At 43.3% G+C, this 26,130-nt stretch overlaps 1 protein-coding gene across 1 annotated transcript in view; it reads right to left on the minus strand.

Moving 5' to 3' along the window:
* Positions 1–274: 274 nt before the first annotated feature.
* The window catches only part of LOC115135512 (neurexin-2-like), a 36,463-nt gene continuing 10,607 nt past the window's right edge, over positions 275–26,130 (minus strand). The window contains exons 7-13 of the mRNA XM_065023321.1: positions 18,707–18,826; positions 18,218–18,599; positions 17,170–17,360; positions 8,782–8,955; positions 8,544–8,663; positions 604–822; positions 275–426 (exon numbers count right to left, since the gene is read on the minus strand). Coding sequence (XP_064879393.1) covers positions 275–426; positions 604–822; positions 8,544–8,663; positions 8,782–8,955; positions 17,170–17,360; positions 18,218–18,599; positions 18,707–18,826 — 1,358 coding nt within the window. The remainder of the gene's footprint in view (positions 427–603; positions 823–8,543; positions 8,664–8,781; positions 8,956–17,169; positions 17,361–18,217; positions 18,600–18,706; positions 18,827–26,130) is intronic.

A 26,130-nucleotide genomic window follows, 5' to 3' on the forward strand; every position in this document is an offset into this window, starting at 1 on the left:
GGGGAAAATGCAAATTGGAACTTTCTCAAATTCGTAACTTTCCCAGAGTCCCCCCCGAGTTGCGCAGTGGTCTAAGGCACTGCAGTGCTAGAGGCGTCACTACAGACCCTGGTTCATTCCCAGAGTGTGTCACAACCGGCCTTGATTGGGAGTCCCATAGGGCGGCGCACAATTGGCCCGGCGTAATCTTGGTTAGGAGAGTGTTTGGCCGTCATTGTAAATAAGAATTTATTCTTAATTGACTTGCCTAGTTAAATAAAGGTTAAATAAAATATCAATAAATACAAATACTCAAGCCCTGTGCCTGGATGCCGATCGGCCCTGATGGATGTTTCCCCGCCTTGTCATCAGTCCTTCTCCGAATGGCCTGTGCTACCTGGAACTTGCTGCCAAGGAAGTCGTCTCCATCTTCTTCTCTTTCTCCATCTTGTCATGAAGTAGACAGAGAACAGCAATAAGATTGTTCCAATCAGCGCTGGCCCCATGTCACAAGTCATGGAAACAGAAAGCAGCGGCATGCTGCTAGGCAAACGGGAATGACCGCGAGAGGTTTGGAGCAGATTGACATAAGGAATAGCTTCGCTGCACTGGTGCCTGATCTACCTGCGCCTTCATCGCTGGGAGGGCCTTGGTCTGCAGCGGCCTCGTGGATGATTTCGGCTCCTTTTCCTCTCTCTGGCTCTGACGGGGGCATTGCCTGCTGTGAGAGGTCTGGGCCTATCGCCGGGAGTAACGGGCGTACGCTATCCTGCTTCTCGTGGGCGGGGTTCCCTTCCCCGTACGTTGTATTGGGCAGTTCAATGGTGAGAAATGTCTCAGTCCCTGCAGCAAAAATGTTGTGCTACCCTGGAGCACAAGTAAAGGACATCAATAAGCTGCTCCCAAATATTTTAAACCAGCATCAGGAAATGTAGTCTATCATAGTTCATGTGGGATTCAATGACATTATGAAGGGCAGCTCAGAACAGCTGAAGATGGATTTTAAAGTACTTATTGCATCACTGCTTGACACCAATAAACGCCCCATAATATCTGGCCCTCTGCCCTCCCTAAATCGTGGCATTGAACATTTCAGCAGACTTTTATCCCTCCATAACCGGCAACGAGACTTTTGCATCTAACATTTATTGACACTTTCGATACCTTCTGGAAACAAAGCTTGTTTTATATTAAGAACCACATTTCTGTAAAGCTTAGAGAGGATCTTATGTTAAATACTGTTGAAGTAATATGGCTACAGGTTCATCTACCTCACCTAAAGCCCATTATTGTGAGAAGCTGCTATAAGACCACCAACTGCTAACAGTCAGTATCTGGATAACATGTGTGAAATGCTTGAAAAAGTATGTGATATCAATACAATGTGATACAACAGGTGTCAGGTATGAACCTTACAGTGAAATGCTTACTTACAAGCCCTTAACCAACAATCTTAAGTCTTAAGAAAATCCCCCTAAAAATAAGAGACAAGGATAGCATAACAGTAGCGGGGTTGTATACAGGGGGGGTACCGATACAGAGTCAATGTGTCAATCTTATTAATTACATAATTACCACAATAACCTTGACCGTTCGAGGTAATTGAGGTAATTATGTGCATGTAGGTAGAGTTATTAAAGTGTCTATGCATAAGTAATAACAGAGAGTAGCAGCAGCGAGGGGGGGGGGGCGATGCAAATAGTCTGGGTAGCCATTTGATTAGCTGTTCAGGAGTCTTATGACTTGGGGGTAGAAGCTGTTTAGAAGCCTCTTGGACCTAGACTTGGAGCTCCCGGTACTGCTTGCCGTGCGGTAGCAGAGAGAACAGTCCATGACTAGGGTGGCTGGAGTCTTTGACCATTTTTAGGGACTTCCTCTGACACTGCCTGGTATAGAGGTCCTGGTTGGCAGGAAGCTTGGCCCCGGTGATGTACTCGGCTGTACGTACTACCCTCTGCAGTGCCTTGCCGAGCAGTTGCCATACCAGGCAGTAATGCAACCCGTCAGGATGCTCTCGATGGTGCAGCTGTAAAACCTTTTGAAGATCTGAGGACCCATGCCAAATCTTTTCAATCTCCTGAGGGGGGAATAGGTTTTGTCGTGCCCTCTTCACGATTGTCTTGGCGTGCTTGGACCATGTTAGTTTGTTGGTAATGTGGACGCCAAGGAACATGAAGATCTCAACCTGCTCCAATACAGCCCCGTTGATGAGAATGGGGGTGTGCTCAGTCCTCCTTTTCCTGTAGTCCATGATCATCTCCTCTGTCTTGATCACGTTGAGGGAGAGGTTGTTGTCCTTGCACCACACGGTCAGGTCTCTGACCTCCTCCCTGTAGGCTGTCTCGTCATTGTCTGTGATCAGGCCTACCACTGTTGTGTCATCAGCAAACGTAATGATGGTGTTGGAGTCGTGCCTGGCCGTGCAGTCATGAGTGAACAGGGAGTACAGGAGGGGAATGAGGATCAGCGTGGCAGATGTGTTGATACCTACCCTTTAGGAAGTCCAGGATCCAGTTGCAGAGGGAGGTGTTTAATCCCAGGGTCCTTAGCTTAGTGATGAGCTTTGAAGGCGCTAAGGTGACTACGCTGAGCTGTAGTCAATGAACAGCATTCTCACATAGGTGTTCCTTTTGTCCAGGTGTGAAAGGGCAGTGTGGAGTTCATTATCTGTGGATCTGTTGGTGCAGTATGCAAATTGGAGTGGGTCTAGGGTTTCTGGGAAAATGGTATTGATATGAGCCATGACTAGCCTTTCAAAGCATTTCATGGCTACAGACGTGAATGCTATGGGTCGGTAGTCATTTATGCAGGTTACCTTAGTGTTCTTGGGCACAGGGATTATGGTAGTTTGCTTGAAACATGTTGGTATTACAGACTCAGACAGGGAGAGGTTGCCCAGTGACACTTTCCAGTTGGTCAGCGCATGCTCTGAGTATACGTCCTGGTAATCCGTCTGGCCTTACTCACATCGACTGCGGAGAGCGTGATCGCACAGTCGTTTGGAACGTCTGATGCTCGAGTGCATGTTCCATTGTTACTTGCCTCGAAGCGAGCATAGAAGCTATTTACCTCATCTGATAGGCTCGTATCACAGGGCAGCTCTCGGCTATGCTTCCCTTTGTAGTCTGTAATAGTTTGCAAGCCCTGCCATATACGACGAGTGTCGGAGCCGGTCTAGTAAGACACAGAGATATCTTTTCTGGGTGATTTCAGTATTGGCTGGCTTTCATCAAGCTGCCCACTCAATAAACAGCTTCAAACTGTAACCAGTGCCTGTAACCTGGTTCAGGATATCAGTCAACCTACCAGTGTAGTTACAAACAGCACAGTGATTAAATAATCAACATGTATTGATCACATCTTTACTAATGCTGCAGAAATGTGCTTTAAAGCAATATCCAAATCCATAGGATGTAGTGATCACAATATAGTAGCCATATCTAGGAAAACCAAAGTTCCAAACGCTGGGCCCAACCTAGTGTATAAGAGGTCATACAAGAAGTATTGCAGTGATTCTAATGTTGATGTTGGTTGGTGGTTGTGGTGTGTAATGACGAGCAACCAGACGTTGCACTTACCACATTTATGAAATTGCTTATTCCACTTACTAATAAGCATGCACCCATTAAGAAAAGGACTGTAAAAACTGGTAAATCCCCTGATTGATGAGGAATTGAAAAATGGCATGATTGAGAGGGATGAGGCAAAAGGTATGGCAAATTAGTCTGGCAGCACAACCGATTGGCAAACATACTGCAATTTGAGAAATCATGTGACTAAACTGAATAAAAAGAAGAAGAAACTATACTATGAAACAAAGATAAATGATATAAAGAATGATAGTAAAAAGTTTTGGCACAACTTAAATTACATTTTGGGAAAAATCAAATTTACATTTACATTTAAGTCATTTAGCAGACGCTCTTATCCAGAGCGACTTACAAATTGGTGCGTTCACCTTAAGACATCCAGTGGAACAGCCACTTTACAATAGTGCATCTAAATCTTTTAAGGGGAGGGGGGAGAAGGATTACTTTATCCTATCCTAGGTATTCCTGAAAGAGGTGGGGTTTCAGGTGTCTCCGGAAGGTGGTGATTGACTCCGCTGTCCTGGCGTCGTGAGGGAGTTTGTTCCACCATTGGGGGGCCAGAGCAGCGAACAGTTTTGACTGGGCTGCGCGGGAACTGTACTTCCTCAGTGGTAGGGAGGCGAGCAGGCCAGAGGTGGATGAACGCAGTGCCCTTGTTTGGGTGTAGGGCCTGATCAGAGCCTGGAGGTACTGAGGTGCCGTTCCCCTCACAGCTCCGTAGGCAAGCACCATGGTCTTGTAGCGGATGCGAGCTTCAACTGGAAGCCAGTGGAGAGAGCGGAGGAGCGGGGTGACGTATTTTTGAAAATAAATTTGAATCAGATAGCTCATTCATCACAAAACCCATTGATATTGCCAACTACTTTAATTATTTTTTAATTGGCAAGATTGGCGGCAAACTTAGGCATGACATGCCAGCAACAAACACTGACACTACACATCCAAGTATATCTGACCAAATTATGAAAGACAAGCATTGTAATTTTGAATTCTGTTAAGTGACTGGAAGAGGTGAAAAAAAAAGATTGTTTTCAATCAACAATGACAAGCCACCGGGGTCTGACAACTTGGATGGAAAATTACTGAGGATAATCGCAGACAATATTGCCACTCCTATTTGCCATTTGTTCAATTTAAGCCGATAAATAAAGTGTGTGCCCTCAGGCCTGGATGGAAGCAAACGTCATTCCGCTGCCTAAGAATAGAATAGACCCCTTTACTGACTCAAATTGCTGCTGACCAATCAGCCTGTTACCAACCCTTAGTAAATTTTTGGAAAAACATGTGTTTAACCAGATACAATGCTATGTTACAGTAAACAAACTGACAACAGACTTTCAGCATGCTTATAGGGAAGGGCATTCAACAAGCACAGCACTTACACAAATTACTTATAATTGGCTGAGAGAAACTGATGATTGATTGTGGGGCTGTTTTGTTAGACTTCAGTGCGGCTTTTGACATTATCGATCATAATCTGCTGCTGGAATAAACATGTGTGTTATGGCTTTACACCCCCTGCTATTTTGTGGATAAAGAGTTACCTGACTAACAGAACATAGAGGGTGTTCTTTAATGGAAGCCTTTCCAACATAATCCAGGTAGAATCAGGAATTCCCCAGAGTAGCTGTTTAGGCCCCATTACTTTTTTTCAATTTTTACTAACCACAAGCCACTGGCTTTGAGTAAAGCCATGTATGCGGATGACTCAAAACTATACACGTCAGCTACTACAGTGACTGAAATGACAAACATTTAACAAAGTGCTGCAGGTAGTTTCAGAAAGGGTGGCAAAGGAATAAGTTTGTCCTAAATATTTTAAAAACTAAAAGCATTGTATTTGGGACAAATCATTTACTAAACCCTAAACTTAAACTAAATATTGTAATGAATAATGTGGAAATTGAGTATGTTGAGGTGACTAAACTGCTCAGAGTAACCATGGATTGTAAACTGTCATGGTCAAAACATATTGATACAATAGTAGCTAAGATGGGGAGAAGTCTGTCCATAATAAAGCGCTGTTCTGCCTTCTTAACAACACTATAAACAAGGCAAGTCCTACAGGCCCTAGTTACGTTGAACCTGAACTACTGTTCAGTCGTGTAGTCAGGTGCTACAAAGAGAGACTTAGGAAAATTGCAATTGGCTCTGTTGGGTTCTGAAAATATGAAATATACTTACTCATGTCACTGAGGGAGAGACGGTAATGTATAACGTTTACATTATGTCAGGATATGTTATTGTTAGCCATCAGGGATCCTATGTGAGGGATCCTCTGGGAGGAGAAGAGACACAGTCTGGTACCAGGCACCATGACAGCCGTGTGCTGGGCAGGGAAGAGATCATATGTGGCAGGCATTGATAAGGGGGAGACCTTTGGAATAGGCATCAAGGGGGTTGATGACAGGTCAGGTCACTTTAAGGGAGAAGGAACGGTTTATTACCCCATCACTTCATCTTCCTGTCGAAACATAAAATATGTAAGGGTTGGAGAGAAGGAGGAGTGCATCTAAATTGGAGTATATATACTTGTGTTGGTGGAAACATGATTTGTCTAATGCAGCTTTATTGATCCTCTGGGAAGAATTAAACTTGGTTAAGCTTTCATAGTGTCCGTTTTTTACTCTGATAATTAGAACCTAACAGCTCAGGACAGGGCAGCACGGCTGGCCCTTAAATGTACACGTGGAGCTAACATTAATGATATGCATGTCAATCTCTCATTGCTCAAATAGTAGGAGAGATTGACTTCATCACTACTTGTTTTGTAAGAAGTGTTGACAAGCTGAATGCACCAAGCTGTCTGTTTAAACTACCAGCACACAGCTCAGACACCCATGCATACCCCACAAGACATACCACCAGAGGTCCCTTCACAATCCCCCTGTCCAGAACAGACTATGGGAGGCGCATCAGGTAACTGATGCAAGCAGTAGAATCAGATTTTAAAAATAGATCAAAAACATATTATGGAACTACAGGGACTGTGAACACACACACACACACACGCACTCTACACACACGTACTGTACATTGAAATATATTGTATGGCGGTATTATGCATTTTGTATTGTAGATATGTAGTGGTATAATAATGTTATTTGATGTGCTGTTTTATCTTTTGTTTTATGTGTAATGTAAGTGCCTTAATGTCTTTGGACCCCAGGAAGAGTAGCCAAGGCAGTAGCTAATGGGGATACCTAAGAAATAGAAACAGCTTCCTCTCATTTCTTATGTAAAAAAAAGTATTAGTTACTTATACTATTTTCATATTGATTACTGCACTGTTGGGTAGTGCTTGCAAGTGAAGTATTTCACTGTACTTGTGCATGTGATAATAAAACTTTTCCTTCATAATGCATGTGCCCAGTGGCAACAGCTTTGGTGAACATTCCTGCAGTCAGCATCTCAATTGCACGCTCCCTCAAACTTGAGACATCTGTGGCATTGTGTTGTGACAAAACCGCTCATTTTAGAGTGGCCTTTTATTGTCCACAGCACCAGGTGCACCTGTGTAATGATCATGCTGTGTAATCAGCTTCTTGATATGCCACACCTGTCAGGTGGATGGATTATCTTGGCAAAAGGAGAAATGATCACTAACAGGGATGTAAACAAATTTGTGCACAACATTTGAGAGAAATAAGGTTTTTGTGCGTATTAAATTTTTGGGTGATCTTTTATTTCAGCTCTTAAAACATGAGGCCAACACTATACGTTTATATTTAAGTTCAGTGTAGTTGCAAAGTTGCTAATTAGCTAACATGCAAAAAGTTGTCCATCATATGATTCAAACACACAACAGTTGGGCTGCTAGGCCTTCACGTTATATGCCTAACCCTCCTCCCCGACCAACCTCCCTCCTATCGTTTCTGTCTTAAGTAACCTACTGCCTTTAACTGTGAGTGAAATGCTCTTTATACAAAATCGTGTGGTAGACACAAAAAATATGTGTCTATTTCACGATCATTTATGATAGTGGGTTGATAACAACACATTATTTCCCAATAAAATAGGAAAACAAAAAAAGCCCCCCCCGCCCCCCTCCCCCAGAGCATGGGTATGTTTGTATTTGCATATACTACCGTAGAATCAGACATGTTCGGGGAAAACTTTAATCTATTAGAAGGGAGGTACTAATAATCAGTCTTTTAGTATGTGCATATGTAGGTCCTACAAGTCAATAACAATGACTAATAATGGATGGAGGACTCAATGTGATGCAGAGGCATTAACTCCTCAGTTTAGAGGCTTTGACGAAGTGCATTAGAGAAGCCTCCTCACAGGAAGGTCAACGGGTGTCAGTCTGACCCAGGCATAATGATCAGCAGAGACGGATTGGATCTGGAATTGTTTTTCCTTTCTTCCTTCTTCACTGCCTTTGGATATGCCAGGATATTCGGACTGGCAGCCATGAAGGACGGATACAATTTGCTGATGAACACAGTAAGGATGCACAGTCTCTTGTGACAACTAGACACGCAAGATTTGGTTCTAGGGTGCCGAGATTAGGATGCATGATACGTCCGTACCGATTCCGTTTTGCAGCGGATGCACGCACATCATTTGATGGAGGTGCTTTCGCAGTTGGAGCCACATAATGCATTGTGCCAATAATCATTTGACACGACAGTTGACTATACTGCACAAACTTTGCTGAATATATTTAATTCCCAATGTGCCTTCAAGGAAGGATTGCTATTACCGAGGTTGTAATAGATTTGGTATTAATAAATCCTCAGAAATGCAACTTCATTCTTGCTTCGTGTCAGTCGCGTAAAAAAAAAAAAACGAATTCAACTGCTGTTCTCTTCAACCTTTTCCTTTGGGACGTCACCCTCTCTCCTTACCTTGTACTCTGTGACGTTTTCCAACGATGTCAGGGGTGACGTCACAAGGAAAGGACAAAGGAAACGCCTAATTAAGAAGAGCTGGGAACTGCACTAGTGAGATGAAAGAAATAGTACTCACGGTCACTGCAGAATGCTCCTCTGTAGGTGGTCATGGTGCAGTCACAGGAGAAGCCCTCCCACTGCTGGAGACACACCCCCTGGTTATGGCACGAGTCCTCTGTGCAGGTTGTGCTCAGGCCTGGGGTGGGGGGGGGGGGGGAAAGTATGCTCATGCAGTGAACCATAAGGTGGATCCACAGTTGACCTGTTCCTCAGAGTGCCCCATGACCCCATGGCTGTGCTCCTGTCTCACGTACCTCCACAGCCGCGCTCCACCTGGCCCACCCTGTGGAGGGCATCTGCCATCATGTCAGGGAGTCTCCCATTCAGATCCACAGAGGCCAGGCAGCCCTGGTACCCGTCCCGGGACGCAACCAGCTTGGGCAGGCTGCTGTACATGCTCTTCCCTACACCACCAACATACAGCTCCCCTGGAAAACACACACAGCATCAATCAATCAGAGCATGTTCTCCTGGAAGATAACGATTATTCTCAGTAGTCAAAGCAGAAACACCTCCAGGTAGTCATTGCTAAGATACAAAAGCGTTGAGTGGGAAGTTATCAACTAGCGCCAAGGCAGCTACGAACAGATCTGATACCCTAAGTTTTGCATTTGATAAATGTTCCGCAATCATAGGCCTCCAATAACTTGCTAGTTAACATTCAAATCAGACAGATCTGCTCACGATTTACAACCTCCAAGAAGCCATTTGGTGACACGATGCGTCAGATGCAGGTGGACTCTAAATCATTGAAACCAGTGATGATCTGTCTTGTCTTCATCAGATTTATGCCCCTTTCAAGAGACTGTTTACTTGCATAGGAACCCTCCCAGCCACAGTAATCATTCATCGTTTGGCTGTTGAATTGCAGTGTTGGGGAACATCTTAGGTAGATGTTTGAGAATTCCTCTGTGCTGTTTATCAGCAGAAGGAGCTGGGACAATCTGTGTATTTCTCTGCAGAAAGATTTGAAATGTCACATGGCTGTTAACTCAAGGATATTACCAAACGTGCTCACAATCATTTAAAACCTGCTGGGACTTCAAAATGAAGAGTCAATATCATTCATTTCTAAGTAAAAAAAAATGTATGTAGCAATTAAGGATTCTAGCTTTAAACACTACACTGTTACAAGGGGGACTGAACCCACCCATTCCGCTTCTTTCTTTCTTTCTGGTACTCATTAAGAAACCCGAGATTTGGGTCGTTGGGGTGTGGTTTGATGTGGGTGTATTATGTATGGGTGACAGGTAGCCTCGAGGTTAGAGCCTTGGGCTAGTAACCGTAAGATCACTGGTTTGAATCCCAGAGCAACGAGATGAAAAAACTGTTGCAGTGCCCTTGAGCAAGACACTTAACCCAAATTGCTAATGGCTGCACCCAGGACTGATTTCTGAGAACCTGTCTACAACTTCATCAGCAGCAATCTGTCAAACTATTGTAAATAAAGCACAAGCTGTAGTAGGTAGCAGGCACATTGAGTAGCCAGGCCACGTTAGCTAAATCAGCTTATCAATTCACTGGTGATTGGCGATGCGTGCCGTTCAGTTGTTGTTTTTACAACATTCTAACTATCCATCACCAGGCAGTGTTTTATAGTGAATCGTGTTACAAAACATGGTCACGGCGGGAAACAAAACGCATTGCAAATGGGTTTCTAAATGTAGAAAATTGAGATGGGACGCAACTAAGTCTCTATTCTCATTTTGCCCAAAACAGTGGCAGACTCGGTTGTGATCACTAATATGAAACATAAGAGAGAGTGAACACTCCATCAAGTGCAAATAAAATGTGTTCTTTCAACATAACATTGATGACGTGATGTCTTACGTAAACGAGTCTGAGGTGCTGCGCAATGGGCAGGTCTGTCTCACTGTAGGTGCTGCTGCAATTGGATAGAGTGCAATCACCGCAGGGGATTCTCCAATTCTTGACAATTCTCCCTGGGTGTTACCATCTCGTGTTAGTGGGCAATTAGGCAGGATTGTAATCCAAACCCGGCCATCATGGAAAGTCATGACGACCTCAGTTACACAAATCTCACAAAACTCAGTTTTGGAATATACAGAATTATCCTACTTACACACTTTTTTTGTGTGTCAATTTTGGCACTGAAATAACTGTTTGACTAATATCAATGCCACATAAAGCAGTTTTTTTTGCCTTCAGTTGCTCTTTAATGTACACAGCTTAGTCAAAGTATGATTTCATATTCTGGTTTATATGGTTTATACTGATTACACAAGAAGTTCAGCCGGCGTACCCTTGGGATAAGGAGAGGAGAAACTTCAAATTCATCTTTGATGTTCTGAGGAACAAAATGAGAGAAAAAACTACCATCAGATGAAATAAAATATAAAAGGTGGTGATAAGCAAGCAATATACTATGAAGATTGAGCAAAATAACAAGATTGATGAATAATATTAGTTTGAGTCTACAACTGAAATGAACACAATTGGTACACAGTTGTTGCGCTTAGGATTTTTCCAAAACTTGTTGTCTAGTACTGTGCGTTAGTGCTGAGCGATTAGTGCCTTTTGAGTTCGGTTCATTTTCGGCTCAATTATGAAAAAATAATCGCAGTTTTCGTTGTATTATATATATTTTTATGACAATAAATACACTATGTGGGTTGAATTCTGTAACACAGAATAAAAAGTCAAGTGAAAGTCCCATGGTGGTAGTGACTGTCCATTACTGCTCATCACTTATTAACCATCATTTATTCACATTACTTTGCTTTAATACAATATTTGTTTTATTTGATGGTTTTATTATCTCAGTCCAAGCCATCTTCTCATCTTTACAGAGCTTCTGCCTATGCTGTCTGACAAAATCACTATTATAGTAGTTCTTCAAAGTAAATAAGGCATACTTTTACGACTGCTAAATACCAACTATCAATCACTTAGAACATGTCATTTCAAATTCCTGAAGCAACTGCTGGCAATGCAAATAGTCTGGGTAGCCATTTGATTAGCTGTTCAGGAGTCTTATGGGGGTAGAAGCTATGTAGGAGCCTCTTGGACATAGACTTGGCGCTTGCCGTGTGGTAGCAGAGAAAACAGTCTATGACTAGGGTGGCTGGAGTCTTTGACACTTTTTAGGACCTTCCTCTGACACCGCCTGGTATAGAGGTTCTGGATGGCAGGAAGCTTGGCCCCGGTGATGTACTGGGCCGTACACACCCAAGGGGCCCCCGTGTTGAGGATCAGCATGGCAGTTGTGTTGTTACCTACCCTTACCACCTGGGGGCGGCCCGTCAGGAAGTCCAGGATCCAGTTGCAGAGGGTGGTGTTTAGTCCCAGGGTCCTTAGCTTATTGATGAGCTTTGAGGGCACTATGGTGTTGAACGCTGAGCTGTAGTCAATGAACAGCATTCTCACATAGGCGTTCCTTTTGTCCAGGTGTGAAAGGGCAGTGTGGAGTGCAATAAAGATTGCATCATCTGTGGATCTATTGGTGCAGTATGCAAATTGGAGTGGGTCTAGGGTTTCTGGGAAAATGGTGTTGATGAGAGCCATGACCAGCCTTTCAAAGCATTTCATGGCTACAGACGTGAGTGCTACGAGTTGGTAGTCATTTAGGCAGGTTACCTTAGTGTTCTTGAGCACAGGGACTATGGTGGTCTGCTTGAAACACGTTGGTATTACAGACTCAGACAGGGAGAGGTTGAAAATGTCAGTGAAGACATCGGGAGAGGTTGTACTCAGACCGACCGGACAAGATTAAGCGGGAGCACAATGGACGCTCGTCATTGTAGTTTATTACAATGTTTTCTGAGCCAAACTGTGTAGAATATTGGCCTGTTGGAAAACTCCCTACTACATCACACAGTTCAGGCTTGATCTGATTTATCTCTACAGAAACTGCACTTCGAGCTCACAGAAAAAAAAAACATAATGAAATTCAAATAATTGAACCAATGTCGGTCAATTAGTTGTTTAAAAAACCCAAATGATCCGAAATGTCCGTTAATCGCTCAGCAGTACTGTGCATGGTAACAACAACATGTCAATTTATCAAACTTTTTGGAATGAAATTCTCAAGAGCATGAGTAGACGGCATCAATTTGTTTGGGTACCGGCAACCTAACACTACTTCAAGTCAAGCAGGAAAGTAAAACAAAATCCCCTCTGAGGCACAGACTGTTCCACTGACCATGTCTTCCCTTTCAAAACAAACATACTTTTGTGTTCATACCACAAGTTTATTTCTACAGAGAATACTCCCGAGTAACTAAGTGCAGCAACCAAAAGCGTTTCCTGACTGCAGTACTCCGGCCACACTTCAGATCCCAACAGGTGCCATATATAACACGTATAATTGCTTGAGCAATTACTCGGAAAGCTGCTCTTTCGATACATTGACTGGCCCTTTTTTCTCTCAAGGAGATGAATACCCGTAGAGACTTGGGCACTCTCACAATAAAACTGTTTCATGGCTATGTTTTTTAAATGCCCTTTGTTGAACATACAGGTAGCAGAGAAGTTATATTGCGTTGGAAACAGGTATGCCCCTTTCTCCTTGACATACTGAAGCTTTCCCTGACCTTCAAACGGCCACATCCTGATATTTTTCATTTTTATTTCACCTTTATTTAACCAGGTTGGCCAGATGAGAACAAGTTCTCATTTACAACTGTGACCTGGCCAAGATAAAGCAAAGCAGTGCAACACAAACAACAACAACACAGAGTTACACGTGGAGTAAACAAGCGTACAGTCAATAACACAATAGGAAGAAGAAAAAAAAGTATATATACAGTGTGTGCAAATGGCGTGAGGAGGTAAGTCAATAGTAGCATGTAATTACAACTTAGCAAATTGACACTGGAGTGATAGATGTGCAGATGATGATGTGCAAGTAGAAATACTGGTGTGCAAAAGAGCAGAAAAGTAAATAAAAACAATATGGGGATGAGGTAGGTAGATTGGATGGGCTATTTACAGATGGGCTGTGTACAGCTGCAGCGATCGGTTAGCTGATGTTTAAAGTTAGTGAGGGAAATATAAGTCTCCAGCTTCAGCAATTTTTGCAATTCGTTCCAGTCATTGCCAGCAGAGAACTGGAAGGAATGGCGGCCAAAGGAGGTGTTGGCTTTGGGGGTGACCAGTGGGATATACCTGCTGGAGCGCATGCTACGGGTGGGTGTTGTTATCGTGACCAGTGAGCTCACCCAAATCTGCAGCATTGTTGCGGTGAAAGAAAGCACTAACAGGTATGCTAACTGGTAAGCTAATCTTATAACTTGTGGTAAAAATTATGTTGGTAAAACAAAGTGCGAATTAAAAGTACGTATCTAAGAGCATCGTAGCACCATTAGGTGTAAAAACTTTACTTACCCAGTTGTGGCCCACTTCTTGGAGGCAGGCCACTCGATTTCGTCTCTGCGTTATATTGGCATTGAACATGTCACCCTCCCTAGGAGAGGGGGTGACCTTGATAATTTATTGTTATAACGAGAGGCTGCCTGGATCTTTAACTTAAAGACCCTTGCGCCCTTCGGTCTCAACGTAGACTTTGATCTGAAGCTATTCTTGTGATTATTGTGACTTGCCATTGTAATTGTTTGTAAGCTTGTGTAGTCAAATTAATTTATGATCGTATGCTATCCATTTGTTGTTTGTATGCTGTTCTTTGTATGACATTTTAATACTTGATAATTAACCAATGATATTAGGCCACTCTTGGCCATGATTACCGACACCTGTGTCTTTTGACCGTGCTTCTACACCTGCATTGCTTGCTGTTTGGGGTTTTAGGCTGGATATCAGCTGATGTACGAAGGGCTATATAAATACATTTGATTTGATTTTGATTTGATTTTGACACTCCATAAACGAGTCATCCCGCAGTGTTTGTGATTATACCCTGATGAAGACAGCTTGGCTGTCGAAACGTTGGTAATTACATTTTTGCACCTGAGCTCCTAGAGTGTGCGGCTCTATTTTATTTTCACGTTTTCTACTCCGCTAGCCAGCACCTCGCCTAAATAGGTGTGCGTTTCTTTTTCTTCTAGACCAGTGAGATATACCTGCTGGAGCGTGTGCTACGGGTGGGTGTTGTTATCATGACCAGTGAGCTCACCCAAATCTGCAGTGTTGATGCGGTGAAAGAAAGCACTAACAGGTATGCTAACTGGTCAGCAACATCTGTAAATACCCATAGGAAGGGCACTCTCAGGCATTAAGGTCACCCAAAGGTTCCCTATGTACAGACCATAAGAGCTCACACACTACTGTTCCTGCCTCAAGTACCAAGCAAGGCCAGTGATCTGGATCACAGAGAATGGTGAAATTTCATGGGCCCATACCCCAGGATGGCTTGATAATTGGGTAAATAGGACTGTGTGCACTTGATTGGCAACATGAAGGTCATGCAGGCTGCCTGGTGCAGGTAGATAAATGGAGGCGAAAATACCTTTAATGAATAACAACTACTTAACAGTCTGGCTCAGAGGTGGCTCAAGGCTACAACAACATGGCTGTATGTCCCCTTAATACCTCCTATGATACATATGTAACTAAAGGCATATCTTTGATACAATGCAATACTTGATCCGTTTAATGACGAGGGCCGGTGAGTCAATGTTTGCCGACGCAGAGGTGGTTCTTTCAAGGTCAGCGGACGTGCTCCCGCTGCTGTGTCCACGGCTGACACTCTGATCAACTCTCTTTCAATTTCATTTCACTTAGCCGCCCAATAGAATGTTTTTCCACCACAAAGACTCCATTTTCCTCTCACCCAAAGCGTTCCTCTCCTGGGCAGGAGAGTCTACCAGTCTGTTCACTTACGAGGCCATTTATCAATTTAACATTCCTGCTAAAAATCTGACGTTTAGTGCCAAAAAGCACCCTCATTCAATATTCTCCAACGGGAGAATCTGTTTTGAGAGTAAATGAGAATTTGTTCTTAAAACTGACTTGCCTAGTTAAATAAAGGTTACGTTTATACCAGTTACAGCGATTCAGAGCTGCTAACGGGGGGCACAGGGCCTGTCTGCCCGCTTATTGGCTCTTTCAACGCAGATGAGATCACTACACTGCCTGATATACCAGAGCAGAATTTCCCAAACTTTTTCACTCAGGCTCCCCTTCCTGCATTGGGGAACATCCCGTGCCACGTCTATTTCTATGGGCACAAACACTGTTCATTACAAAATGTTCACACCCCTCTTGTTGGCGGAGAGAAAACGTTGCGTGTTTAAAGCTTATTTCCTGCAATTCTACACATTTTGTCACAGGGTGCAGAAAGCATTCTGCAGTTTTAGAGTGAATTTCGTGCAATTCTATACATTTTGCCATGTCTGATGTCTATTCACACGATATTTGAGTGACTCAAACATCACAACAAAATCTATGGGCAACAAAAAAAAACTAACAATAAAAGCTAGCTGACATGGGCTAGTTGATCTGGACATGTCTGACAAGTTATACATAGTTCTCTAAGATGTGCAATGACTGACATGACAAGAGGAAAACTGATGATGCACCCCACAATTTGAGTTCAGCTTTCCCCCCCAGTTAGGGAACCACTGCAGCAGTGTGCTTTGCGCTGAACTCAGCAGCGAGTAAAAAAAAAAAAAAAACACCACAGACACAGTTATGACTATCAAACTTGATCCAATCAACATCTAGCCTGCAACATCGCTTGTTTCGTAGTCTGCTAGCACCGTGATCTAGTTTTTACATAATGATGTTTGGTGGCTAAGCAAGGGTAACAATGCTCTCAAGAGGGCAGCCCATGTAAGATTAGGGAGGTATTGCTTTTCTCCGCCACAAGAAAGCCAATACATATCTAGTGAAAAACGCTTGATGAGGAGTTTGTGTCAGATGTTTGGTTCTTAGTGACATCTTCAATCAATTGAATGGACTTCATTTGGGACTACAGGGGACGGATGAAACAGTTATTTACACAATTTAAAAATGGACTTATTTTCTAAATAAATGTGTTATTTTCTCCTTTGATTTAAGCCCAAACAAAACGCTCAATTTCCCTACACTGTACAACTATATTCAGTCATCATCAGTACAGATAACTCGTGAGTTTTTAGATGAAGGCTAACTTTGCTTTGAGATTTGAGGAGTTTAATTCCCCACAGAGGTGGTGCAGTTCTCTACTGATGCGGGGGGAGAGAGACTTCTCCGTAAAAAGTTAGTCAACTGAGATATGCATAAAAGGTTTCTATGTGTAAAAGAAAAATATCAAAACAAGACAGAGAAAATCACGAAATGATAAAGAAATAGAACGTAATATGATGCTGGTCAACCGAGATATGTGTAAATGAAAACAAAAGACACAGCTATGTGTGTAAAACAGACAGGAATGTAGAAAGTCCTTTATGTGATGCAGGTCAACTGCGTTATTTGTACAAATGTGTTCCATTATTTAAACAATTCGATGCACTGAATTAGGCTAATCTTAAAGCACTTCAAATGAACTTTTAGCAACATGTATTTTTAATAGAAGTATTTTATAAGACTATGGGGGGTTTTATGAAGTGTAATCCCATATAGACATTTCTGGCCACCCTGTAAATAACCTTTTTTTTCCAAATTTGGTCCCTATAAGAATATAGTTGAATAGCCCTGGTATACGCTATTCAGTTGAGGAGGTGTAGTGTATACGTATACCATACCTTTGAGATCCAGATTGCGGGCTCCGTTGGAGTGCTGGGTGACAGTGCGGGAGTCGATTTTGAGGATGTGCACATTGTTGTTGTCCCGGGAGACCACCACATCGTGCCACTGGTTGTCGTTGAGAGGCTTCTCAGAGTTGCCCTTCATGAGAGACGGCCCGTTGCCCAGGTCAAACACATAATGAATGTACCTACAACACAGCATTACACCATGAAGTAGGTCAATTAAAGAATGACCTATGTCATTTTTATGGAATTCAGGGCTCATCTGTAAAAGAGATCTTGGTCTCAGTATGACTCCCTGATAAAATCATATATATATATATATATATATATACAGTACCAGTGAAATGCTTGGACAAACCTACTCATTCAAGGGTTTTTCTTTATTTTTACTATTTTCTATAATAATAGTGAATACATCAAAACTATAAAATAACACATACGGAATCATATAGTAACCAAAAAAGTGTTAAACAAATCAAAATATATTTTAGATTTGAGATTCTTCAAAGTAGCCACCCTTTGCCTTGGTGACAGCTTTGCACACTCTTGGCAGGCTCCACGGTTACGGACAACTCCTGCTGACTAATTCCTTACTGAGTGACAGTATTTCTGGGCAAAGCTGGACTGCGGTTAAACATCGGTGGGCATTATTGTTCGCTCTCTCACTCTATCCTTCTCTTTTAGCAAAATCCTCTCCAGTGAACAAAACATTCTGAAACCCTCCCCTTTCTATTCCTCCAGCTGACAAGAGTAAAATTATTCCATGTAACACAAAAAGACTTGTTGAGCTAGAGAAAAGAGGAACAGTGGTAGGCACTAGGCAGCTGTGTTATTATTAATTCATCCCACACTCACTGCATGATTACGGTACCTGGAAAAATAGGTTGCAAAATAGGTTGAACACGTTAATTATATTGAGACCAAATCCTCATTTTACAAGTGAGGTCTGCATGTAGACAAATTATACAACAACCAATTACCTAAGCCCATTGAATAGCTAGGTGGCGCTTCGCCCCTTCCTGACCCCCACCGCGCCACTCACCCTTTGACCAGCTCCACAACGATGAAGTCACTGCCGTCTCCAGAGTTGAAGAGCAGCAGGCCGTCGAGGCTGGTGGTCTTGAACTGGAAGAAGAGGTGCATGGAGGCGTAGGCCTGCAGGGTGGAGAAGGCCAGGCAGCTAGCCCGACTGTGGAAGGTCACAGGGTCAGCCACGATGCGGCGCATGCCGAAGCGGGCGTTGAGCTCGCAGTAGGAGATGTCTCCGTTCTTACACTGGTCCAGGTAGGGGACGCCATTGAACGAGAGGGCCTGCAGGTGCCCTATGAAGTTAGACGGCACCACAGAGATAAAACGGCGCTCGGTCATGATGCCCGTCTCAATGTTGTGGAACTCCAGGCGAGTGTGGGCACCGGTCATATGGCCTGAGGCGAAATAAACACATGTTGATGGGCAGAGATGTAGCATATCATGAGGATCACAGTTTCCCCTTCATCTCATGGTTTGACTCTGCTCTGCCATGCCGTCTTACCTTCCACCGTCACGTTGTCCACAGAGAGGTGCAGGTTCTTCCCGCGACGCACCACCTTCACCGAGTGCCACTCGTTGTCGTTCAGCTTCTGTCCTGCTAACAGCATCTCGGGGCCTTTACCTGTGAAGAAGCAAGGACAAAGTCAACACCTCAGGCCATATGACCGGCACATTCATACAGCACATCCTTTTCCAACGGATCCTTATATAAAATGGATCAAATAAGAAACAAGAAGATCACCTGCTCTTTCCATGACAGACTGACCAGTTGAATCCAGATGAAAGCCACGATTGCTTATTGGTCAATAGTTAAATCCACTTCAATCAGTGTTGATGAAGAGGAAGAGACCGGTTAAAGGAGGATTTTTAAGCTTTCAGACAATTCCGACCACTCTGACATGGATTGTGTATGTGTGCCATTCAGAGGGTGAATGGGCAAGACAAAGTATCTTTGAACGGATTATGGTAGTAGGTGCCAGCAGACGCACCGGTTTGTGTCAAGAACTGCAACGCCGCTGGGTTTGTCACACTCAACAGTTGCCCGCGTGAATCAAGGATGGTCCACCACCCAAAAGGACACCCAGCCAACTTCACACAACTGTGGGAAGCATTGGAGTCAACATGGGCCAGCATCCCTGTGGAACACTTTCGTCCCATGCCCCATCGAATTGAGGCTGTTCGGAGGAAAACTCAATATTAGGAAGGTGTTCCTAATGTTTGGTACACTCCATGTATACTCCCCGATACTACCTGCCATTGGAGGCTGCCTAGGGGAGGGCGGCTCATAATAATGTCTGGAATGGATTCAACGGAATAGTATCAAACAGATCGAAGACGTGGTTCCCAAGAGGTTGGGCCCACTCCATTGACCACGTTCCTGCCATTATTATTATCTCCTCAGCGGCCTCCACTGATACCTGCTGCAAGAGCTCTGTCAGCGGGTGTAAATACAAGCTATTGGTTAGAGGCGAGAGTGACTAACACATACTGTGCTGTTCAACGTTGAATGAATATGTACTTTCTGTTCTGTGTCGTATAATGACTCAAGTCAGATTGTGAAATTGTATATAAACCCTTAGACAACCAGCTAACAACTTGAGTGGTATCCGGAGGCTTGGCCAGCGGATACAGTTTTATAGCTCAAGGGTTTCTGCTAAAATCCTCTGCTCTTCTTTTTTTTCTCTCCCAGCTCTCAAGGTTTGAAAATAGGTCACAATGCGGAAGCTTTGCCACTGCAGCACCGTCACCCCCGATCAGTGGCTATGCAACAGGCGGTCCGACAGTGCAGTTCAAAGAAGTTCTGACATGGCTGGCGAAGCTAATTGGTCATGCCTAAGCCTGCCGGGCCTCAGGGGGTTTGTTGATCTAATTGAGCTCAGGGTGTATGAAAATCCCCGGAGACACGGAGAGGACACTGGCTGCTACTGGGACGCTGCAGCTGATGACATCAATTGGTTTCCAAATACTCCGCTGTTTCTTCCTCTGGGAGAAAGAGGCCACTGGCTTGTAGAGCTTAACAGCAGAGCAAGTGTCTCAGCAAGGGGTAACACTATAGACCAACTACACGCGTATCTGATAGATATGGGTGCTGTGCAAACACATACTACCGGTAAATCTTCATTGTACCACATCAAGTTCTGTTATTATTACTATTGACATGTTTGATTAGAGTGGCTAAGAATGACAACTGCCGTTAGAAATGGCTAGGCCTGAGGCAGAGCAGTGATTTTCCAAAGTGAATCCTTGTAACAATTGTAAAACAGCATACTGTCAGTCTGTTTTCGGACCGATTGTAACAGTCTATTATCCCAAACTAACCTACAGACCTTAGTATGGATCCCCAGTTCTGTTCCTTTTTTATTGACTGTGGGTTTATCCTACCAAACCCATGTTTACCCACTAAATCAACACAACAGTCTACTGAGCAGGTGGAGGGAGGAACAGAGAAATATTTGCAGAGCAGAGGAGATGGGACTTCATCTGAAGTCAACTGTGTTTGAGCAGTGTTGATCTGGTCTCAGAGGTGGGCTCCACTGCTGTCTAATTACGGAGCTTCGGCCCAAACACACACCACTGTGCTTCAGCGGAGAGAGCAGCTCCACCAGGAACAAGCACATACAAGTTAGAGAAGTTGGCAAGTTAGTTATGTAAGGGCTATCTATAGTAGTGGGCTGAAAAGTAAGAATTCTGGTGTGCAAGAAAGCATATCAGTGCATATCCACAGTGCTTTTTTGTTTCTTACGGAGCCCGGGAAGTGACATGGACAGTAAATAGATTTAAGGGAAAATCCACTTAAATATATTTCGGTATTTTTTTTCATTAGTCAAAATGCATCAACATGATGTGGCAAGTGACAATTTGTGTCTTGAAAATCCTAGATCTTGAAAACTTGACTGCAGACATGCAAAATATTTTGGGACTATCAACAGTGGACCAAAAAAAAAAAAATCAGTAAGAAAGAAAATGTTTGCGTGACAAAATGGATTGTTCTTTTTCCCCTCAATCTACACACAATACCCCATAATCCTCTCTATCAGGTTGGATGGGGAGTGTCGCTGCATAGCTATGTTCAGGTCTCGCCAGAGATGTTCGATCGGGTTCAAGTCCGGGCTCTGGCTAGGCCACTCAAGGACATTCAGAGACTTGTCCCGGAGCCACTCAGGCCAAAGAGTTCAATCTTGGTTTCATCAGACCAAAGAATCTTGTTTCTCATGGTCTGAGAGTCCTTTAGGTGCCTTTTGACAAACTCCAAGTGGGCTGTCATGTGCCTTTTACTGAGGAGTGGCTTCCGTCTGGCAACTCTACCATAAAGGTCTGATTGGTGGAGTGCTGCAGAGATGGTTGTCCTTCTGGAAGTTTCTCCCATCTCCACAGAGAAACTCTGGAGCTCTGTCAGAGTGACCATCAGGTTCTCGGTCACCTCCCTGACCAAGGCCCTTCTCCCCTGATAACTCAGTTTGGCTGGGCAGCCAGCTCTAGGAAAAGTCTTGGTGGTCCCAAATGTCTTAAGAATGATGGCGGCCATGGTGTTCTTGGGGACCTTCAATGTTGCAGAAATGTCAACACAATTCTGTCTCGGAGCTCTACGGGCAATTCCTTCGACTTCATGGCTTGTTTTTTTTTCTCTGACCTGCACTGTCAACTTTGGGACCTTATAGAGACAGGTGTGTGTGCCGTTCCAAATCATGTCCAATCAATTAAATTTACCACAGGTGGACTCCAATCAGGTTGTAGAAACATCTCAAGGATGATCAATGGAAACAGGATGCACCTGAGCTCAAATGTGAGTCTCATAGTAAAGGGTCAGAATACTTATTTAAATAAGGTATCTGTTTTTTATTTGGAATAAATTAGCAAAAATGTCAATTTGTCATTATGGGGTATTGTGTGTAGACTGACATAGAAGAGCTTTGACTGGGCTGAGCGGGACCTGACCCCCTGTAGCAGTGGGCTGAGATGTCTGCCAAGCACGCAGAGATGCATGTCGCCACTTTGGTGTCAGGGAGGGGGAAAGAGAAAAGCAGTTGAGTGTCATCCACACAGCATGGAAGAGACCATGTGAGGATATGACGGAGCCAAGTGACATGGTAGGAGCGGCCTGCCAGGTAGGATGTAAACCAGGAGGGTGCAGAGCCTGAGACGCCCGGCCCTGAGAGGGTGGTGTAGAGGACCTGATTGATCATGGTGTTGAAGGCAGCGGATAGATCTAGGAGGATGAGAACAGTGGCAGCTTTGGCAGAGCCTCCGTTAAACAGCGGAGAGTGGCCACAGTCGAGTGAGCTATCTTGAAGCCTGACTGGTTAGTTTCCAAGAAGATCGTTCTGAGAGAGTAGGTCATAGACAGCTGCAGTGTTTTTGGGGACAAAAACGGATACTGGTCTCTAGTTGACGTCAGAGTGGGTCGGGTGTTGGTTTCTTGAGGAGAGGAGCGACTCTGGTCTTCTGGAAGTCAGAGGGTGAGGGATGCATTGATGAGGGAAGTAAGAAGGTCTCCAGAGATTGTCTGCCACCACAGTGACGACCAGAAGCTCTTTGACTATGAGAGAACACAGTCAGATGACGAGAGCAGCTGGAATAGCAGCGTTCTCTGGGGGTGATCCATAACTCTGTCAGGGCCAAAAGGGCAGGAGGGAATAAAGGGCAACATAGGCCTTCTTGACCGCAGATTGGCAGCTCGAAACGCTGCAGGAGACCACAAATTCGACACGGATTGTGCGCACAGGCTACACTACATTAGACGCGGCGGGGAGCATCTGTAAAGCCGACAGGGAGAGGAGCGAACAGGTATGGAGAAAACACAGTTGACAAAGCCACAAGAGAGAAAAATGAGAGAATCTGAAAAGAACTAGGTAAGACACTCAAGTGAGAGAGTGGTGTGGGGCCTTCCTCTAACTCCTCAGAACAACTTAGCAGCCATGTCTTTGTTTCAGCAACCATCTTCGTTTTGGCGACCAGACCGCCGGTTACAGCTGCTGCTGAAAAAAATAGGGGAGACTGACGTACTAACACCAATTGCTGATTACCTAGCAGAGGTGAAGGACACACCTCCCGGCACTAACTGCTGATTGCCTGGGAGAGGTGAAACAATACAGGCACTGATGAGTCAGACTGTCAACACCAACCACAGCACAAGTGATGAGCAATTAACAGTTGAGACAGCAATGATTAAATAGGTAACGAGAAAGACAGCATTTAACTTCAATTGACCTAGTAATACCAGCAATACTAGCTCTAGATGAAGACATGTTACCTCTAAACAGAGATGCACATGTAAATCAACCTCTCACACACAAATACCCCATTGACACAAATGCAAAATGAGCGAACACCAGTTTGTATTCTGCAGTTCAGTTGTTTTAGGAACACAGCTATTCTACACATTACGGCAAATTGAATGTCCTTCTGCGGTGTTGTAATTGCGTCTTGATAAACTGAAGTTACAGGTATAGTATGCTGTGGGCTTACATTCCGTGTTCTGGTTACAGAATCGTTTGACGTGGGCCTTTATTTCGCGTCACTGGGCTTGTCAGGCTTCGTATAGACGACAGGGAGAAAGACTACGACGTCAGGAGCTTTAAAAGTAGCCCTTTCCTTGGCCAATTTTATCCAGAGTATTTGACAAATATGATTTTAGTAAGTATACATCTGAAAATACGCAGTCCAATATTAGCAGGTCTATTACGTGTAAAAATGAAAAACATATTGGGTGATTCTTTATTTTACGAGGAACATGTTTTTATTTAATCAATTTTAGAATCAGGCTGTAAAGTGACAAAATGTGGTTTTAAAAAAAGGGTCTGAATACACTGTAGATGTGTTGCTGGTATGTTGTCGGTTGGAGGAGCTGAGTGTGGCCCGCACAAGACAGTGTATCCTGGTGAGCCAATCAGGACCATGGACAGCTCCCCATCCACAGTTGATGAGCCAATTGGCCTGATAAAACAACATGGTGGGAAAAGGCTTGGAGCCATCAAGACCTCGGCAGTTACCTGCATGCATTTCTTATTTAGGACTTACCCGTACTATATACAGCACATAGACTCAACTTTTACCTTGGGCAACATTCAACCATTACATTTTAATTCCTCCTGTTTTGTCAATTGTGCCCCTTCCTCTCGATGCTTACCTCTTAACATTCTTCCAACGATCTGTTAAAATGGCGATTCTAAGAGGCCCAAATCAGAGGCCTGTTAAAAATGCATGACAGAGGCTCTCCCAGATGGTCGAGGGCTCTAATTGACTATCATTTACTTTAACCACTGGCTAATTGTGTCTATTTAAAAGTCAATTAAGGATATTTTATTGCCATTAAACTTCAATCCATCTAAATTCACAGGACAACTCTGCAGCAACCTACTGAAGGTTGCCATCTAAGGTTCAAAATGGAAAAAACAACACGGCTTTGTACACACTCTGTTGTCAAGGTCTCGCCTGTGTCACATGATCTAAAGAAAGCAGATTATTTACATTATCTGTACATTATCCTCTTACCCTTTAGGTTTACACCTGAGCTAACCAACATACACAGTGAAGCAGTCACATGCATCTTAAATGCATCTTTCCTTGAATCTTAATACGTGTATTTCAAAAAACTCAATTGTACAGACAACAGTTCCCATAGGTCACCAGGACATGTATTATTAAAACTCATGGGAAAATGTTTTCCCCAAAACCCAATGGTATATTGCCATCTGGTGGTAGTTTGAGCACATTACTGATAGAAGTAGCTGTTGTTTCTCTGAGGAGCACTGTGAACTAATAAAACATATGGTGTTTTGGCTGTTGTAATGAACAAGGGATCATTTTGTGATTCTGACATTTGTTGCTTGGACTAAAGAATGGTTTACAAAATTATATACAGGCGGCTTATACAGTATTTGATACTTACCTTCCAGGTCCCTTACATTTTTCAAGACAACCATGTGATTGTAATACTTCATTGGGATACATATTGTACAGCACTAATGTTAATTACGTTCACCCTTATCAATAGTAAAAACAGACAGTCACAGAAGATAAGGTATAAGACACGGTCGTTCTGAAGTACAGTAAATAATGATAGGAGCCACTTACTGAGGTTACAGTCTATCCTGATACAATCTGGTGAGAGAGAGAGAGAGAGAGAGAGAGTGAGATGGTGAGATCCCAAAAAGTAAATTGAAAAGAAACAATATTAAAAAAATATTTTTAAAAACATTTCACATCCTTCAAGGTACATTCTGCAGTTGTGTCTTTTTCCTCCAGAGAGGCCACCATCCGGGGACAAGCTCCAGATTCAAAACCAGCCTTTTCCTCACCATGGCAACCATACAGCACCCACTAACACACAAGCACGTTAGCTTTTTTACATGGCACATATTTTACATGGCACATATTACTTCCTTCTCCAACACTTTGTTTTTGCATTTTTTAAACCAAATTGAACATGTTTCATTATTTATTTGAGGCTAAATGGATTTTATTGATGTTTTATATTAAGTTAAAATATGTGTTAATTCAGTATTGTTGTAATTGTCATTATTACAAATAAAAACAATTTTAAAAATTGTCCGATTAATCGGTATCGGCTTTTTTGGTCCTCCAATAATCGGTATCGGAGTTGAAAAATCATAATCGGAGTTGAAAAATCATAATCAGGAGGACCGGTAATGTGTACCGTAATCAGAGTAAAATCACCGTGGTTCGTGATATATCATTACTGTAATAATTTTATAACTCTATTTACAACCTAGAAAGTAATCCTATGTTAAATCCTAGGTTGATAACAGATATGCCTCCAGGTGTGTGTACAACCCATGTGGTAGTTCGGTAGAGCACAGACAGAGGAAAGGGCTGATTCGCATACCTCCCCCCGTAGCTACACTGAAACCTTACGCATTTAGAGCTGTGGAAAATCTCCTCACCATTGTGCCTGTCTAAATAATA

The sequence above is a fragment of the Oncorhynchus nerka genome, linkage group LG10 (assembly GCF_034236695.1).
Source record: "Oncorhynchus nerka isolate Pitt River linkage group LG10, Oner_Uvic_2.0, whole genome shotgun sequence".
Classification (NCBI taxonomy): domain Eukaryota; kingdom Metazoa; phylum Chordata; class Actinopteri; order Salmoniformes; family Salmonidae; genus Oncorhynchus; species Oncorhynchus nerka.